Here is a 20,053-nt window from a genome sequence, read left to right on the forward strand (position 1 = left end):
CATTACTATGATACAATTTCAATTTTAGACTATAACTCTTATTTATACAAACTTTGGACAGAAATTACTGCACCAACACGATTTCCTAAAACTCTTTTCAATCCTTGGAGGGACAGGAGAAATGAATTGCACAACCTACAGGAGTGAACTGGAGAATATTGTATTAAATATATTTAAATGTATAAATACACATCCTTCAAGTATGTAAAGAAAAGCAAAAGGAATTCTGGCTGCAGGTACAAGGAAACAATTTTACAGACATAGCACAAGCCGTTCAAAGATCACCATCCTGGAAAACTCTCCAAACAGACCGCACATAATTCAACATGGACTTTGAAAGCATTTTCCAGGTAGATTCAACATGCAAGTTCTTGAATGAGGATTAAGGCAACACTGCAAATCGGGTTCTGCCATAACCGAAAACCACTCTTGTCATTGAACGAGCACAGTAAATCCCTAAGATGCAATAATACTGTACATTCAGCTGATCCTTCTCTAGTGGGTCTCTGAAATGGACCACAATGGTGTTAAAACAGGGCACATCCTGGGAGGAGGATACTTTATTTCACTCGAGTACAGAACGCTACACACTACACCCATTTGCAGTTGAGTGAATAAATAAATAAATAAATAACTCTCTTCTTAAGCAAATCTCTTACAAAGAAAAACATCAGCCAAACAGTAAATAAACAAGGCATTCTTGTGGCATACAGACTCAGAAGCACAGAATTTTATAAAGTTCAAGTCTGTTTGTCAAGGAAGAAATAAAATGGGAAGGTATGTTGTCAGGTATTTGTACATATTTACAAATTATTGCCATACGAGAGTACGTAAAACTTTTCTGAAAGAAAAATCATAAGGTAAATACACTTGTGAGAGGGGGGAAATGAGCGCATCTATTTAATCATGGTGTAACCAATCCACATCGTCCACAGACAAGCATTTAATGTAGTTTGTGATTTTAGCTCATTGAAGAGCACGCCGATCACAGTTGCTTGTTCAAATGCATAGATATTCTCGACTTAAAAAGCAAAGCTCGGGATTGCCACAAAACCATCCGCTGTGGGAGAACCAGGCAGTGAAAGCAGAAAATGGAAAAAGCTAGATAAACCAAAATAATTTACAACTTTGCATAATCGTTTACTGAAGGAAACAGACGTTAAAACTGCGGCTAATTCTGTTCCCGACTGTGATTAAGAAATCCCTGCAATTTATTTTAATTGTTTGCAATCTTGAAATATCGAACAAATGATCTTGTACACATTCAAAAATAAAAAAACCTCGAAATGACATGTGCCAATAATTTCTCAACCATTAAAAAATAAAAATAATCCCTTACAGAGTTCGAATATGCTCTGTAAAGACCATACAGCAGTCCAATGGTCTTCATTGCAATAAAAACGGCCAACTAACAACTATTCGATAAAGCACAATTTACAAAAGGGAGTATATAAGGAACACTAATAAATATGCAAAGTAGAAAAATTAAAACTTTCGTCGCCATATTTTTTTTGTATACCTCTGATAGGTTATGGTGAAAGATAATCATTCATTATTATAATTAAGGAATTGTCGGGTTCAACACAAGATCAATCGACAGCATTTGTGGCATAATGTTGATCACCACCCAAAAACGAATTTCGACATCCGTCAAACAGTAAAAATCGAGGTCACAGTGTGGCACTTACAATGGGAGTCAATTGGGCCAATTTTGAGGGTTTAAAAAAGCAGAAACATGAAGCTTATTATTTAATAAAAGCACTAGCATTAAATCTTCTTGTAAAACACGTTTATTATTTGGCCGTTTAAATAATCGTTTTTGTCACCATTGCAACAAAGTAGTAACATTTAATATAACCTTACACAAAAAGGTTAGTAAGCGATTTTATCTCACTAAAGTCACGTTAACCAACATATTGTTTACGCCTTGTTAAAATACTCGGTTTCATAAGTATAGCCACGTTCACGGATCGGCCCCATTCACTTTCCATTGCTTTTTTTAAAGAAAAGGAGGGACGAGTTGAAATAATTGTTTGTGGTAATTAACATTACGCCGAATCAAATGCTGGCGACTGAGCTTAACTTGTATTGAACCCGGAATATTCCTTTAAGAGCCTTTATTTATATATGTTTCCAATAACCGCCGTAAAGTTCCTCAAATTGCTTTAAACCGTTCATTGGTTTGTTTGCAGTCTTTTTCTTCTTATACAATAGCACAAAATCTCCTATTTACTGCAGGGCCAACTGGAATACATTTTGATGAACTTTAACACTTCTAGAGTCGTGATGTTCAACGACTATTAATGGTAAAAAAAAAACAGAGCTGCTTCTTCATGGTGCAAAAAAATGGCTCGATCAAAAGTGGTATAGAGTAGATGATGTTCATACGGTAGATGCCTAAAGCCCCGCATTAACCGCTACACGCGCCGAGGCCCAGGAGCAAACACCTGTAAACACTGATAAGTACCACAGACAAGAGGCTGAATGAACGGCCAATCATCATGGCTAAAAAAAAACCCTTGCCACCGGCCGAAGGTGTGAGATACATCAGTTTGTGCAACAACTCCTGTCACAAGTTTTCCACAGTATCCGGACGTAGACACGTTATGACACTTCCAAAATTTCAAGACTGGAAATGAATGGCTGTATTAACTCTTGAGAAATCAAGATTTTAAAAGTCTGAACAATTAGACATCACTGATGTCATAATAAAAAAAGAATCTATAAAGAAATCTGTACATATATATATATATATATATACACACGTATACAATCATAAAACAAAACATAAAAGGACTTTTCATTAAGCGGCTATGTACACGTTTAATTGCAGATAGTCCCGTTTGGAGGCGCTACTTCTGTTTACTCGGACTGCAACGCCGTGTGCTGATGTAGTGCGTGCGCGGCCATGTAGCTGCCGGCCTCACTGGCCGATAAACCACCAAAGTCAGTGACCGAAACTGCCATTTTGGCACTCGTGATGTGGTGCGTGCGGCTCTCGAAATCCACGGCCATGTTTCTGTTGCCGACCGACACGTCGTTTATGAACGGTTCTGACAGACCCATCTTGAGCCGTTTGGCCGGGGGCCGTTCGCAGTCCTCACCGCACACGTTGATCTGGCCGAGGTCTGAGTGATAGAAGCCGGTTTCGATCAGGTTGAGACAGTCGCCGTCTCTGTTGCTAGAATAGTTGAGGGGTTCCTCATGGCTCAGCGGGCCGCGGTGCACTCCATCGAGGGCAGAAAAGTTATAGGAGTCCAGACAGCTTACGTCTGCTGGGTTACACACCGACGCCACAGTGCTCGTCAATGCTGTGTGAAGAAGGAAACAGTTAACCATCATTAGGGCTGCACAATTAATACAATAAATAATCGAGATCATGTAGCGGTTGAACGTTGGAACAAAATCACAGACCACTGCTCGCTTTCAGTGAATAACTGATTCAAAACCGCTTTGTTTCTCATGCTTCTAAGAGGGGCAACGTGAAGTTGACCGTTTAGCACACTAGTCTCCCTTGGATGGTCTTAACAATCAAGTCCCTACTTTGAACCTGCTAGGTCAAATTGACCCATTTTTTATCTTTAATTTCAAAAGCTTGTAATAAAGGCTCCGTTTGCTCCATCTCCCTACTTTTAGTCTTAGATCATTCCACTAGATGGCAGAAAACATAATTTTTCTCTATCACCTCCTATCACAATATACGGATCTGAAAGGCAGGCGGCGCCCCAATGTGTTTTGTGACTCCGCCTTCTTTTTTGGGAAGCGCCACCCTTCCCCCATGTTTTGTAAAATATCTTGGCCTCTGAATGGACTACAAATGTGATCTTGGTGTCACTTGAACGCTAAGAACCTCAGCGTTATTATAATATGATGTATAGTATTTCACCATCAATAGTCAGGAACATATTTAAACAATGATTTGTTTATAATACTTTTTTTTGCTGAACTGCATTTGTTCCCGGACATCTGAGACATAACAGTGGATTATTTACACAGGCAAGCTGAAAGACAAGTAGAAAGTAGACTAATTTTGTAGAAAATAACCTAAGGTTAGAGCTGATATAGAGTTTGTGGCTACTTGGGGCTTACAGAAGCAGTGACCGGAGCAGACATGAGACTTCTGCTAAAAAAATATATATATTTTTTTAAAAGATTATGACTCAAATAATCCAATAACTATAATTTGCATTTAATCTACATTTTTTCAAACAGGTGTTTTTTTGCTTATATCTCATTTGAACAATTCAAATATGGTAAAAGAACACTGAATTAACAGTAAATACATTTTGGATAAATTAATAAGAAAAAAATCCTACGTTTGACTTTGTGTCTGCTGTTAATGTGTGTTTGTGTATGTACGGATGCATGCATGCATGCATGTACAGTATGTGTGTATGTTTGTGTGTATGTGTGCAATTATGAGTATGAATGTGCTTATAAATAACATTTTTAACTTTTAGAACATTTTACAGCTTTCTCGTAAGTTTTTATATGAAACAGGTCAAATTGATCCAGAGCTACACAGTAAGTACTTCTTGTAGCTTTGTTTAAAAATACATGAAATGTAAAAAAAATATTACATTGCCAGGTTCAAATCACCTCTGTGGAGGATATTATAAAGTTTTAGGCCAAAAACTAGTTCAAATCCAAAACAAGTCCATCCAAGGGTTAAAACAGTAATAAAGTAATGCAAACACACAGTTCTCAGCTTGTTCTGGATGTGTAGCCAACATCAAGAATACGGCATGTAGCTGATGCACCCACAATAAGTATTTTAATGTAAATTCTATTCATCAAAATGAATCGCAATTACAATATGACCGGAAATAATTGTCAATTATAACTCATACAGCCCTAACTTTCATAATATGGATCGCTCATCTCTAAAACTAGATTGAACGAGCCACATTCAAAGCTGTTGTAAAATAGCCAATAAACACACACCTGTGACCGCACATCACTTGAATTATAAATGCACCAAGATGCTTGGCAACTGAATGCAAGAAATGTCTTAGCAACTGTAAACGATCTACAGTTAGTCTAATGAACAACTGAACACATTTGAGATTTTATTTAACACATATTTTACAATTTATATTTACAAAAAAATAAAAACATATATGAATGCAGAAATTTGCATTATGCATTGATAAAGCTGTTGGTAGATTTTGGGACCGTCAGGCAAAACAACTATGTGCCACTCGGGTATAGTTACTGACCAATGACAATAATCTCAAAATTGACAAATATTGTCCGATTAATCGGTCATTGCCAATATATAGGTTTATCCGTAATTAATAGTACTTTATTGAACATTGCTGTCTTTTAGCACACTGCTTTTGCCGCCATTTTATAAAAGCAAAAAGCCAACAGAGGTTGTGCATTATAGTGATTTTACCAACGTTTAATGACAGTCATGCCTAAAATCAGTGCAATGTATAACCTTGAGGGGCTTTGTGTGTTATTGACAAACACATAAATAAAAGGCTAGTGTCAAAACAAGGTAAACAGAAGACTGCTTGTATCCAGAAACACTTTGTGGTTGGGTTGAGGACGTACCGGAGAGGTCACTGGCTGTGATGGAGTTGAGGATGTTGAGTTGTTGTTCGGTTGGAGGTTCTATCCTGCCGCTACTGCTGGAACACACCGATGCAGATCCATCGACCAAACCCTCAGCCTCATCCACCAACCGGTCCATCAGATCCCTGCAGAAACGCATATCGTTCATTTGATTTTTTACCAAAAGAAAAGCACAGTTTGTTCAAGGTAGCTTATTTTCAAAACCGAAATTTCACATACGTGTCATTAACTTGCATTTTAATTTACGAGTTTTGTGAGTTAGAGTACTCGACTACAAAATTACTCGAAAATGCCCATCCCTAGTCTGTATGAATGTTTGAGAACTTACGTAACACCAGGATAACTGCTGAACTTCTTTTTTCCAAATCGGTTTTGCTGGACAAAAAAGTCAAATCGTTCCGACTTCTTCCACATGTAATAAAATGCAACACATTCGGCCACCGTCCTAGTGTTGACCTTAAAAATAAAACGCAAAAGTTACCGTACAACTAAATAACCACTTCAGGTGCAATTTGAGATCGTTTCAGATATACAAAGAAATAGCAAGTTGTTGTTATCATCTTACTTTGTGTTTCTGGATGAGGTGGAAGTTCTTCTCATACAAAAGAAGAGCGTGCTCAAAATTTCGACATTCTTCTTCAGACCACGGGTGCATCTCATCTACAATAACAAATTATTATTATTATTTTTTTTAAACATTCATTTTAGGCTTAAACGAGAAATTCAAAACTTCAAATTTCAGCACTTTCGAAAACTACGACAACATAGAAATCCGCCTACCTTTTGAAGATTTTTCATTGCTGCGACACCGTTCAAGAGCTTCCCGGACATTGTAGTTACATTTCAAGAGCTCGTATAAGGCCTAGATGACAAAAACAACAGAAGTTTACTCAAGGATGGTCTTTGAAGATGAGGCTTGGAACACTGTGCATAAGGAATTGATGATGTGCATTAGGGATGTCAATTTTCAGACATTTTCATAATCGATTGTTGTGGAAATTACGACTTTGCCACGTGCGCGCGTGTATCTGTGTATGCACGCACTGTTCTTTTGCCCTCGGGGCTTGTCGTAGGTAACATGCGTTATTGTCAGCATTTAGTTTCGGTTACTTCAGTGATCTGCATTAAATAAATGCAGAAAAATGTTCTCTCGCTCCTACAACTTGCATCCGTTTCTTAATTTGTTATTATTTATTGCACAACGCAAGTTCAACGCAAATACTCGGTAACAGCCGTTGTTTCATGTTTTTCCCATGCTAACTCTGTGCAGTTTGGGCAGAGTAAATTTACATTTGTTGCTTGAACAGCCAGATGCATATACACTTGACCGAGTTTCATATGGAATGCATCTCAAACCCCCTCCGCTTCTCTAATGCTGGTGAGATTCGGTTTAACGAAACTTCGTTCTCTCCCAGCGATCACTGACGTAATTGTAGGTTGGGATGAAAAAAGGAGACCGGCAGATCAACCGTGCTTGTTGTCATGTACTTTTATACACTATCACGATGTAAAACAATGTTCATTTATAGAGAAACACTCCAACACTAATTACATTGAGCCCACTTCATCTTTAGATGAGAGGAAGCGAAGGATGCACATCTGTGTAGCAGATGTGACATGTAGCGCGCAAGCAGTGGATGACTGCATAGACAGCCTTATCAACATTCGCTGGCATGATAACTGAACGGATTTGTGCTGAAATTAATTAATCGATGACCCATAAGCTTAAACTATTAACAACAACATCCCTAATCAGCAGATGTAAGGTAGATCTTTACCTGCTCATTGTCTTTGACTAGAGAACACTGTTTATCTGCCTCCATCTTTCCATCCACATTTAGTTCAGCGTCTTGCAAGAAGCGTTTGACTTTAGACTCTGGCAACATGTCCGGCTGCCACAGTAGCTGATCTTCCTCTGCATACACTGAAGAACAAACACCATTAAAAGGCAGTTTAGAAAAGTCGTTTTTCTTACCAAAAGAATCTCAAAACATCTGACACTCACCATTCTCATGATCATTATAACAGGCAAGCGCAGGAATTTCTGCTTGGTAGTCAGACCCCACCATGATTTCCTGTGAAAGCAAAACAAACAAAAGCGTCAATTTGTTTACAGTTTATCACAAATAAATATATATATATATTTTGGTCAATTTATGGAGTAAGGAGGTGCTTTGCTATTTTTATAGCAACAATTTTGATCTTAGATCATGAGCATTTGACAAGACAAGGTATTTTCCACCAACTCCATATGCCGGAATCAAATGAGACCGTGCTCTTCCTCACCTTTCGAGAGTCTTCAGGGCTTAAACCATCATCCTCTCCCTCGGATTCTTTGTCTCCATCGTAAACAGTGTTAGCTGAAAAAAAAACAGCAGCAATTTGAGTGCTACGATAAAATTTAATTATTGAACATTTATTCAAGAATTGAATGGCAAAGGGGGTTTGGGTATCTCAGCGAGTAAAGATGTTGACTATCACCACTGGAGTCGCGAGTTCAAATCCAGGGTATGCTGAGTGACTCCAGCCAGGTCTCCTAAGCAACCAAATTGGCCCAGTTGCTAGGGAGAGTAGAGTCACATGGGGTAACCTCCTTGTGGTCACTATAATGTGGTTCTCGCTCTCGGTGGGGCGTGTGGTGAGTTGTGTGTGGATGCCGCGGAGAATAGCATGAAGCCTCCACACGCACTAGGTCTCCGTGGTAACGCGCTCAACAAGCCACGTGATAAGATGCACGGATTGACGGTCTCAGACGCGGAAGCAACTGATATTCATCCTCCACCACCCGAATTGAGGCGAGTCACTACGCCACCAGGAGGACTTAGAGCGCATTGGGAATTGGACATTCCAAATTTTAAAAAAGAGAATTGAATGGCAAACCTGAGTTACAAAAACGATGGGATTAAAGCTTACATCGAAGAGTTCTGGGGAAGAAATCATTGGTTTCGTGCGACGTCACAGACGGTGTGAGGTCGTCAGCAGAAGACTGAGTTTCTTCATCGTCTCCAGACAGCAGATCTTTAGCGATCTCCTCCTGTCACGAGACAACAAGTTGTTAAAAACGTCCAAGAACTGTTCAGAACTTTTTGATGAGACAATGTTTTGTTAATTAGCCAAAATCATTTTCTTTCAAAACGTTTGCACTGTTAATTACAAATAGAGCAATTAAACAAAAATGTCAACCACATCATGTAAAAATCAAGTTAAGCAAAGGAACAAAACCCCTTTTAAATTGTTCATGTAGGTCTACATTTTACTGTATATAAATGGATTTTTTAGGAAATTGAATTTTTTAGGGGTGCACCATACGGACGTGACAGCTACGGATGCTTCATATCAAATCATAAAGATATCAATGAAGGAATCACAAACCTCCACCATTCGTTCTTTGCTATGATGATTCAGATAGCTCGCTGATTATTGCTTTGATCTGTGACTTGTTTCATGCTACCGCATTTATAGCCAAATGCTGGGATCATTTAGACAAACGATTTGAATTGTAATATGATAAACATCATCTAATTTTGCTGTGCTGCACACACATGCTAGAGGGTGCCACTCACTCACCTAGCGCTGTCTGAAGTGAATGCAGACTACATATTTTAAAATGCAGCCTATTCATGCAAGGCCACATCAAGACATTATATTCTTGATGGATATCATACCGATGTCTAAGAGCTCAAAGTCTCAAGTTTTTAAAGTCACGTCTTAACGCACGTTCATTACCAGATCTAAACTGCAAGAAAACTTCAGACAAGGGATGTGCACGGATAGTCAACATTCAGTTAACCGTTTGACGTGTGACTATTCAGACACCAAAAGCACTATTAAGTTATTCTATACGTGCAATAGAGGTCCTCAACCAGACACAAACACCACGAGTTCTGACAAACCGTGGGGTTCTCCCACCGTGTTTGGGACAGTTTTTCCAAGTATAAGGCAAGTTAGAGGTTGTTCGGACATGCTTTTGTGTGCTTCTGTGCTGTTTTTCTATATATACTGTTAACACGCACTGGATGGACGTCTTTGTTTTTTCTTTCAGTGTCTCACGTATGATTGTTTCATTTCATTAAGTTAAAAAAAACTTTAATTTTTATAAATGCATCTCAAAATACCTGCATTGTGTTTCATTTGTTGTGCTGCGATAGTGTCATTGCAATGAACGTTTTTATTCCCACGCCCCGATGAAAAACTGATAAACCATTCGTGAAACCTCGTGGTTTACCAAATGTTAAAACTGTAACCGTGCACATGCCTACTTCAGACTGAAATGTTTCTGATGTCTGGGCTCTATCTGCAGATGTCTATGATTATACATACAAATGGTCCGATATACTGGTAATGAGTACTTTATATCTTATGTTAAATTTCACAATTTCATTGCAAATGGCACGTCTGTAACGCTAGTACTGCCCAATACTTTTTGCAAAACACAGAATTCGAATGTCACTCTGCCTGTTTATCCATGTCTAGTCATCTAAAAAGCAAAACAAACCTAAAAATCTCTTGCTAAACTAGCAGTAACCTACTTTATCTAACGTCATGTCAGGCAGCTCATCCGTCAGCTCTACAGATGAACTGTCTGCACTCGAGCAACCGACAGCACTGTCTGCAGCTTCATATCTGTACAGCGCCAGCAGCTCCTCCAATGGCATGTTCCCCTCCTGTAAGAAAGACATTTGGTTAAGATCCTTCGGTTTGGGGGCCTGGGTAGCTCAGTGGTAAAATACGCGGACTACCACCCCTGAAGTTCGCTAGCTCGCTAGTTCGAATCCCAGGGCATGCTGAGTGACTCCAGCCAGGTTTCCTAAGCAACCAAATTGGCCCGGTTGCTAAGGAGGGTAGAGTCACATGGGGTAAACTCCTCGTGGTCGCTATAATGTGGCTCGTTCTCGGTGGGGCACGTGGTGAGTTGAGCACGGATGCCGCGGTGGATGGCGTGAAGCCTCCACACGCGCTATGTCTCCATGGCAACGCGCTCAACAAGCCACGTGATAAGATGCGCGGGTTGACGGTCTCAGACGCGGAGGCAACTTGGATTCATCCTGTCACCCAGATTGAGGCGAATCACCATGCGACCACGAGGACCTAGAGCACATTGGGAATTGGGCATTCCAAATTGGGAGAAAAAAAAAGATCCTTCGTTTTGATATTAGCATTAAAACGGATAAAACTAAGGACACGTAATATATCAGTGACAATATTGGTATGGTAAATTTTTCTGTCAGGATTTGTTTTTTATTAATATTGTAGAAAAATGTAAAATTTTAGATTGGAGCATTAAGCCCAAAGTATACTTCAGACAGACACAAATGCTAGGTGTCTGTCAGCAGAGTGCTCGAGAACTGTAATTTTTTAGCACTCACAAATCGGTCAAAACTAGAGGTCGACCGATATATCGGATTTACCAATTCAACTGGGCCGATAGTTGCATTTTTTTATTTTTGGTTTAATTTCTCCGTGGCCGACGCTGGAGGGTTCTACAGGCTGAACTGCTTGATTCAACAGCATAACTGCGCCCTCTAGAGGTTAAATAAAAACCATCACTGACTCCACGTGGAGTTTGTTGTGCAACGTGACTAGGCTATTTAGAGACAGACGCTTCAAAATAACAGAGATATGCCTAGGTATGGACAATGTATACAATACACATTATTTTTATTGTCATGGTACAATAAATCAGTTATTTAAGACAACCAAAGATGGTTTGATTATTGATTTGTTTATAACTAATCGCCAACAGGATGGAGAGGACACTAATGGGGCTTTTCCACTGCAAGGTACAGCTCGACTCTCTTCGCTTTTTTGGAGTTTTCCACTGTGGATACTACTTGGTACCTGATACTTTTTTTTAGTACCACCTCGGTCGAGCTTCCAAGCGAGCCGAGCTGATACTAAATGTGACGTCGAAACCCTGCAGATCACTGATTGGTCAGAGAGAATAGTCACTAACACAGTCACTGGATTTGCGACACTGGACATCAACCCACTAGTTTTTTTAAAGTTAGCAACATCAGTATCGTTTGTTCACACCACTTTCGAATTGTAAAAAGAAATGGCTGTGCGCAAAACCATGCCGTGGTCAATAAACAAGGTGCAGATATTCCTCTCGTTAGCGACGAACGAAACGACGTGAAATGAAGAAGTCTTTCAGGAAGTGTCTCAGCTGTTGGCCGCACACGGCTACCACCGAACCTACCAACAGTGTAGGGAAAAGTTAAAAAAACGTAAGTGACTACAGAACCATGAAGGACCACAACAGCCGGAGTGGTTCAAACAGAAGAAATGATGATGTCACGGCAGTAGAGGCGGAGCAACTATGATGATCAGCCTATAATCCCACCCACGTTGAGGCGGCACTAAACTGCAGTGGAAAAGCAAGCTCAGAAAAGCGAGCAGTCGAGTCGAACCGTAACGTGCAGTGGATAAGTGCCATTACATTAGCTGTATGGAAACCACGTCCAATTAAAGAGGTTTTGTTTCTAAGTGAATTTTATAAGTTAATTATCAGCAGCAGTAAATCAGTCATTAATGCCAATCTTATGCTGCCTGAGTTTTTGCTTTTGCTCTGCCGTTCTCTAGCTTCAGTAGATCAAGCGCTAGGAAATTACACTGAGTGAATGCACGTGCACAGGAACAGTTTTATGGGGTTTGACTATCGGCCTGTTTTCCCAGCTTAGTTATCAGTAAAACCCACTATCAGTCAACCTCTAGTCAAAACCAAAGTGTACTTTGGGCTTTAGGGTGACCATACACAATATGAATTAATAATTTTAGCCATCAGATCAGTAATTGGCCGTATCTGTGCATCTCTAGGTGAAATCCATCATGCAGATTGGCCAAAAATAAAGCAAACCTTCTCCAAATCGGCGATTTCGGAGCTCCCACTCGACACTCCTTCTCTCATCTCTTCCTCCTCTAAAGTACGCTCGTCATCATAATCGTGCACCAGCATGTCTGCCGTTGGGTCAAAATCGTGATCTTCCGATGACAAAGAGCCAACTGAAAAAATGCAATATTGGGCTAATGATTAAAAGAGCAAAAATCATATTATCCACTAAAGCATGACTTTATCTGTTAGTCGTTTTAAAGAACAGCCATACGGCCCCATCGAAATGTTGTATTCTCGAACAATCTGACATGATTAAAAACATGAGGAGGGTAAATTACCTGGGCTTGTACTTCCCAAGGAAGCCTGAAAATACGAAAGAAAAAAAAGTGAGATTTGTGAGGAATGTACAGCATTATGAAGACTTTTGGATAATTTCCCTTAAAAAAATGTACCATGGCAACCATGCCAAATTAGTTATGGCAGTTACAGTTAATATTGAAAAACAAAGTAACTTGAAATTTCATTCAAAATGTGCAGGCAGATTTAACCCTTGTGTGTCAATTTAAAAAAAGTTACTCAGAGGTCCTTAGAGGACAAAAATATCAGCATCAAAAAACTGCCATAAAAATATTATTATATATTATTTTCCACTTTCAATGAGTTAATTTTTTTTAACCAATATCAGTCCTGATCATAACTACCAAATCTTCATTCATTTTCAGGATTTTAACCCTTTAAATGCCAGTTTGTTTACATAATGCCACTCTTGTTTTTTACTCACACACACACAAATTTCTAAATACACACTCTGACATCCATACCAATGCACACACACAATTTTAGCTGCATAATTTATTCAATTGTCCTGCAGTGCTCTATAATACAGCAAACAGACAATAGGGAAAAAGCTTGTATTTGCTCCATAGGCTAAACATGAGAAAAATGGCGCCATCTGGTGGAAAATATAAAAAATGTAAATGTTGAAGCCAGGGCTCCGGAATGAAAGCATAATATCATAGAATTCATGATTTTATGCTTTAATGGCACTGGGATCAAATATTGCAGTTTTAATGGGTTTCAATGGGGACATTTTTGTCCTGAAGGTCCTGAGTGTAACTATTTCGTGTACACAGTGTATTATAGATGTATTATAGGAACTGAGGTTGAAATATCAAAATTCCCCCAAAAACACACACCTCTGGCAAAATGTATGCCGTTGGCATTAACACAGCCAAAATGATCGAAAAAAACAAAAATGAAAAAGACAAAAATCTCCCAAAGGTCGCACAAGGGTTAAGAATCGTTGGCATGCATTTAATTGTATTTCTTTTTGTTTTTCTAAGAGTTATCACAGTTCTACTGTCGTTACGATAACCCTAGTAACTATTTTGGGTGTGAATAATTCATGTTTTATATAATTAACGATTAAAACAATATACGCTTTGCTCAGTTGTCAGGCCACTGACGTCAAATGTTACGGATTGCAAACAAGCATCACTAATTGAATGTGAAAAATTCTCAAATACATCTAAAACTAAGTTTTTTACTCTATGTTTTTAACACAACAATATATAACTGGATATTATAACTGAATATACAATAAAATGAAAGAGTTCGTGAGTCACTATCAGTGTTAGGTTACTCTTATAAAAAAATTAAAAAAAGTAATTACTAACTACTAATTACATCTTCTACAGTGTATTTAGATTACTGTACTAATTACTCTGTCTGAAAAGTACTTGCATTACTAATTACTTTCTAAAACCCTGATCAACCACCGATAGACATGAAACTGTTCTTTTAATTCTTTCAAATAAACCATAAAATCAAAAAAATTATTCATGAACTGGCCAAAGAATTTAAGAGGGCAGCATTAAATTAGAAAACATATTAGCTGCAATAATATATTGATTATCCAATTCATAGTGCAAATAACATTGGTTAATCAACTGTATTGCATTCATCAACTCTTATCAATATATTGTCAAAAAACACTGCATTATCAATCCATCATCAGCAAGGTAGCCAGGTAATACATTTTGGGTGGGCCTTAATTAAAATGGATGGGACAAATTTTCCTTAGCAACAGAAAGGCAGCGCATTCAAACTAGAGCTGCACGATTCTGGATAAATTGAGAATCACGATTTTTTTGCTTAGAATAAAGATCACGATTCTCTCACGATTCTGAAGAAAAAAATGCTTATTTCACTGATTTACAACACCTAGACATAAGGGTACTAAACAAAGTAACATGTCATTTACTAGAGGTTCTGACAAAATGTTCTCCGCTTTAATCTATGCAAAAAATGCAATAAAGTTTTAAATTAAATGTATCAATTTAAATTGTCCCAAGTCCTCAAGAGAGTGCAACGAATACATCATAAACCAAACAGCACCTTGTTTATATATATATATATATATATATATAAAAATCCTGTTAAAAAGTGTATAAAATATATAGATTTAGCCTGTTTCTCGTGCAAAACGAGCGGGAAAAAACTTCATTAACAGTTCTATGTTAACTTGGTGTTGCACTGGGCACCTGGGTAGTTTAGCGAGTATTGCCGCTGACTACCACACCTGGAGTCGCGAGTTTGAATCCAGGGCGTGCGGAGTGACTCCAGCCAGGTCTCCTAAGCAACCAAATTGGCCCGGTTGCTAGGGAGGGTAGAGTCACATGGGGTAACCTCCTCGTGGTCGTGATTAGTGGTTCTTGCTCTCAATGGGGCGTGTGGTAAGTTGTGCGTGGATCGCGGAGAATAGCATGAGCCTCCAAATGCTGAGTCTCCGCGATATCATGCACAACGAGTCACATGATAAAATGCGCGGACTGACGGTCTCAGAAGCGGAGGCAACTGAGACTTGTCCTCCACCACCCGGATTGAGGTAACCGCGCCACCACGAGGACCTACTAAGTAGTGGTAATTGGGCATTCCAAATTGGGAGAAAAGGGATAAAAAAAATTAAAAGAAAAAATTTTAAACTTGGTGTTGCACTAAGCAAATATGCAATAAAACTTTTATTTTACAAAAAACAAAAAATGAACAATTTTAATTAAAACAATGAGGCCTTTAGTTTCTCTCGTAAAAACTGCATCAAGCTTTTAAAGGAATTATTCAAGAGCCAGTTATTAAATATAGAACAGGAAAAATTGTCCCCATTACCTCTAGGGGGCCCTAATTAGTGACGCAAATGTTTTCAGGCCTTATTTTGTTAGTATGTGTAACATAAATGCAAAAGTGATGGTATTCTCTGAAAAGTTCAGATTCTAATCTTTCAAACGATACCTCACATGCCTGACGGGGACTTTAACATTTTAAGTGTAAACTTTTTCCGCGATATAGCGCCCCCCCGTGGACCCGCCGGCATGCACATTGCATTATCAATCTATCATAAATTAACCTTACATTATCATTTGCATTGCCAATTTATAATCAATGAATAATGCAGAAATTATCATCAAAGATCTGTGAACACTGCTTTAAAAATCAAACTCTGCATTATAAATCTAGCATCAATAAACATTAATAATGCAAACTATTGTAAATAAACATTGCATTACCATTTACATTGCCAATTTATCATCAATAATCATTACATTACTCAATTGCATAATTAATACATCATCAAAAACTACTGCATTTTCAATTGCATTACCAATCTATCATCATTGAACGTTGCTTTATCAATACACTATCGATAAACATTGCATTATGAATCTCACATTAATACACATCTATAATACAGCTGATAATTCAATCGTCAATGCACATTGTTGGGTAAATTACCATAAAAAAGTAATTAATTACTAACTACCAATTACATCTTCTACAGTGTAATTAGATTACTGTACTAATTACTCTGTCTGAAAAGTAACTGCATTACTTATTATTAATTACTTTCCTGATCAACCTCGACCAGATGAAAAATACAAGAATAAACATGAAACTGTTCTTTAAATTCTTTCAAATAAATCATATAAAATCAAATAAATTACTAATGAACTGGCCAAAGAATTTAAAGGGGCAGCGTTAAATTAGAAAACATACATTTGAACATTAGACGTTAAATTTTTATTTTAAATTCACTATTGTTTTATATAGAATTGTTCTATAGTCTATACAGTATTTAACACAATTACATCAGAAGTAACGGTAATTAAATTATAGAAAAATTAAGAGTAATCCCTTACTTTTTTCCAATAAAAAAAGTAATTTACAGTAATTAATGCATTACACCCAACACTGGTCACTATCAAGCAAATGAATAATACCACAGCAGTCATTTTAAAATAACTAACAGAACCTCCGATTTCCTTTCTGCTAATCTCTATAATATTGTATATTTTATTTTAAAATAAAACATCAAAATGGTTTTAATGTAGTCACTTTACAGCATCTATAAATGCGGTACTACAGCCATGAACAATCACTGCATTACAGTCTGAAACCACACAGAAATAAAATATAATTAAAATACATCATATAAAACGGCACGGAATAAAACGAGCGGAACCGACGCCGCGCGCTCGACACTGATAGCGGTTCTGCCTGATCTCAGAACGCCGAATACGGACGCTCGACGCTAAAAGAGGCCCCGTCGACGTTTTAACCACCCATTTTGACAGCCAATACCGTTCAAATCCGCACCAAACTGACCTTTATCTAGAGATAAGATCCTGTTACATGTAATCAACCATAAAAATCCCAAAATAATGCACTGTGGTGAGAAAAATTAACGTCGAAAATACGACGCCTTCCCCATACTTTTCAACTTACCTCCGACATCTTGGTACCTTTGGGCTACGAAACTGTCTTTACGACGGAACCCGGATTCACGCTGTGAGCCAATGGTGTTTGATTATTTCTGCAGGTTCGCTCTGATTGGTTGACGCGTTTGACGCGCACTGCGAGCGGGATACGGGATTGGCTGATGTCAGAACGCTGTTTGACGTCTACACACTGATACTGCGTGTAATCACCTGAGAATTCATTAGGAAGAATTTAAAATGTATAAATAATTTTTTTATTTTTTTTATTTATTAATTTATTTGAGATGGCCTTTTCATTGTTTTATTTTTATTTGAGTCACAGATTAGAATTTGCGATTGCAATATATATATATATTGAAGTCTCTAGCTAGTGTTTAAGAAATAACTTTGTTGCTTTCATTATTTATTTTATTATTTTTGAAAAATGCAAAACACTCTACAGCTTCTGACATCACTCAGTTTATAGCATAATATAATATAATAAAATTATTAAAATATAAATCAATCTTTAGCTAACAGATCCTTCTGTAAGAACCAAATAATGGATAATATTATTTTTGATGGTGATTACAAAGACCATCAATTTCCTTAAGAATTCCTCAGTCAGTTGCATGTCAATTATTCTTTAAATATTAGACATTTCTCTATATTATTCTATATACACTATATTGCCAAAAGTATTCGCTCATCTGCCTTTAGACGCATATGAACTTAAGTGACATCCCATTCTTAATCCATAGGGTTTAATATGACGTCGGCCCACCCTTTGCAGCTATAACAGCTTCAACTCTTCTGGGAAGGCTTTCCACAAGGTTTAGGAGTGTGTTTATGGGAATTTTTGACCATTCTTCCAGAAGCGCATTTGTGAGGTCAGACACTGATGTTGGACGAGAAGGCCTGGCTCGCAGTCTTCACTCTAATTCATCCCAAACGTTCTCTATCGGGTTGAGGTCAGGACTCTGTGCAGGCCAGTCAAGTTCTTCTACACCAAACTCGCTCATCCATGTCTTTATGGACCTTGCTTTGTGCACTGGTGCGCAGTCAGTGTTGAAACAGGAAGGGGCCATCACCAAACTGTTCCCACAAAGTTGAGAACATGGAATTGTCCAAAATCTCTTGGTATGCTGAAGCATTCAGAGTTCCTTTCACTGGAACTAAGGGGCCAAGCCCAGCTCCTGAAAAATAACCCCACACCATAATCCCCCCTCCACCAAACTTCACAGTTGGCACAATGCAGTCAGACAAGTACCGTTCTCCTGGCAACCGCCAAACCCAGACTCGTCCATCAGATTGCCAGATGGAGAAGCGTGATTCGTCACTCCAGAGAACATGTCTCCACTGCTCTAGAGTCCAGTGGTGGCGTGCTTTACACCACTGCATCTGACGCTTTGCATTGCACTTGGTGATGTATGGCTTGGATGCAGCTGCTCGGCACTGTTCTTGAGCTAATCTGAAGGCCACATGAACTTTGGAGGTCTGTAGCGATTGACTCTGCAGAAAGTTGGCGACCTCTGTGCACTATGCGCCTCAGCATCCGCTGACCCCGCTCTGTCATTTTACGTGGCCTACCACTTCGTGGCTGAGTTGCTGTCATTCCCAATCACTTCCACTTTGTTATAATACCACTGACAGTTGACTGTGGAATATTTAGTAGCGAGGAAATTTCACGACTGGACTTGTTGCACAGGTGGCATCCTATCACAGTACCACGCTGGAATTCACTGAGCTCCTGAGAGCGGCCCATTCTTTCACAAATGTTTGTAGAAGCAGTCTGCATGCCTAGGTGCTTCATTTTATACACCTGTGACCATGGAAGTGATTGGAACACCTGAATTCAATTATTTGGATGGGTGAGCGAATACTTTTGGCAATATAGTGTATATGTTGTCATGTAACTAAGTCATATGTGTTGAGATCTCAGTAGAGCACATGGTGGCGCCAGTTACATGTAACAAACATGATTCCAAACTAATGCATCACACCAAAGCACTGAATACAAACAAGTCTTAAAACATTTACCAAGTTAATGTTTAAATACTGGAAATTATTTAAGAATTGTCCTGCTACTATGTGGAAATTATGCTGCATAATTAAGTCACATTTTTATAACTTATTAAACTTAATGAACCTTATTTAGTACTTTAATGTATTAACTGTACATGGGCTTTTCTGAAAGTATGAAATTGAATTGTAGTTTATATGAGTTCTCCCTTTTCTACAGTTGCACGGTGTGTGAGACCTGCAGTTGAACTGAAACCGTAACGTCACTATTTAAGGCAGTGACGCAGTTGAGCCTTGGCCTGTCAGGTCACCTGTACAGGTGAAACAAGATTGGTATACAGAACAAGAAAGTTGACTTTGTCATTTGTTAGTGAACATGTGTTAGAGAATGGGTTCACTCTGACAGCATGCACATAACTGATGTCATACAGGGGATCTAAATTAACTTTATCATTTAGTGCATGTATAATTATCTCACTCTCAAGAAATAAGAGTCCAGTAAATGCAAATTAAGGAAAGAAATAGAAGTGGGGGTCAATTCTACATGCAGAATTCCCAACTTGGTTGACTTTCACTGGCAGACACTGCAGAAATGGAGATCGAGTCAATGGTGGCAAACTGTGCACTCATAAAAGCTCGAGAAGGTAAGATGTTTTTGTTTGATTGACAGGTTTGGTGAATCAGTGAAATGCTCACGTTAGATTTTAAAGAGAAATGTAAAACCTTTCAATCAGTATAAAGCAAAATGAACTCAAATCTGCTTTAAGCATTTTGTGATGAGCTATCTGCTGTGATCAAACAATTGTTTAGCCTATTTTTAAGATTTATGCACTTTAATTTCATGACAAAATTCCATCAAATTGAATTG

General features: G+C 38.3%; 2 protein-coding genes across 3 annotated transcripts in view; one reads left to right on the forward strand and one right to left on the reverse strand.

Moving 5' to 3' along the window:
* Positions 1-1,095: 1,095 nt before the first annotated feature.
* LOC127433082 (mesoderm induction early response protein 3-like) lies at positions 1,096-17,230 on the reverse strand. The gene is made up of 13 exons (XM_051684734.1): positions 17,192-17,230; positions 12,751-12,775; positions 12,437-12,582; positions 10,110-10,244; positions 8,494-8,614; positions 7,867-7,940; positions 7,586-7,655; positions 7,359-7,504; positions 6,361-6,442; positions 6,146-6,240; positions 5,909-6,036; positions 5,560-5,705; positions 1,096-3,311 (listed from the first exon to the last, which is right to left on the reverse strand). Exons 1-13 carry the CDS (start codon positions 17,198-17,200, stop codon positions 2,863-2,865), a joined length of 1,626 nt encoding a protein of 541 aa, XP_051540694.1. The 5' UTR covers positions 17,201-17,230; the 3' UTR covers positions 1,096-2,862.
* Positions 17,231-19,556: 2,326 nt separating this feature from the next.
* Positions 19,557-20,053, forward strand: part of LOC127433076 (G protein-coupled receptor kinase 5-like) — a 21,096-nt gene continuing 20,599 nt past the window's right edge. For both annotated transcript variants that reach the window (XM_051684728.1, XM_051684727.1), the window contains exon 1: positions 19,557-19,829. In XM_051684728.1, the coding sequence (XP_051540688.1) occupies positions 19,778-19,829 (52 nt within the window). In that variant the 5' untranslated portion in view covers positions 19,557-19,777. The remainder of the gene's footprint in view (positions 19,830-20,053) is intronic.

This window comes from Myxocyprinus asiaticus, chromosome 42, assembly GCF_019703515.2.
Source record: "Myxocyprinus asiaticus isolate MX2 ecotype Aquarium Trade chromosome 42, UBuf_Myxa_2, whole genome shotgun sequence".
NCBI lineage: Eukaryota > Metazoa > Chordata > Actinopteri > Cypriniformes > Catostomidae > Myxocyprinus > Myxocyprinus asiaticus.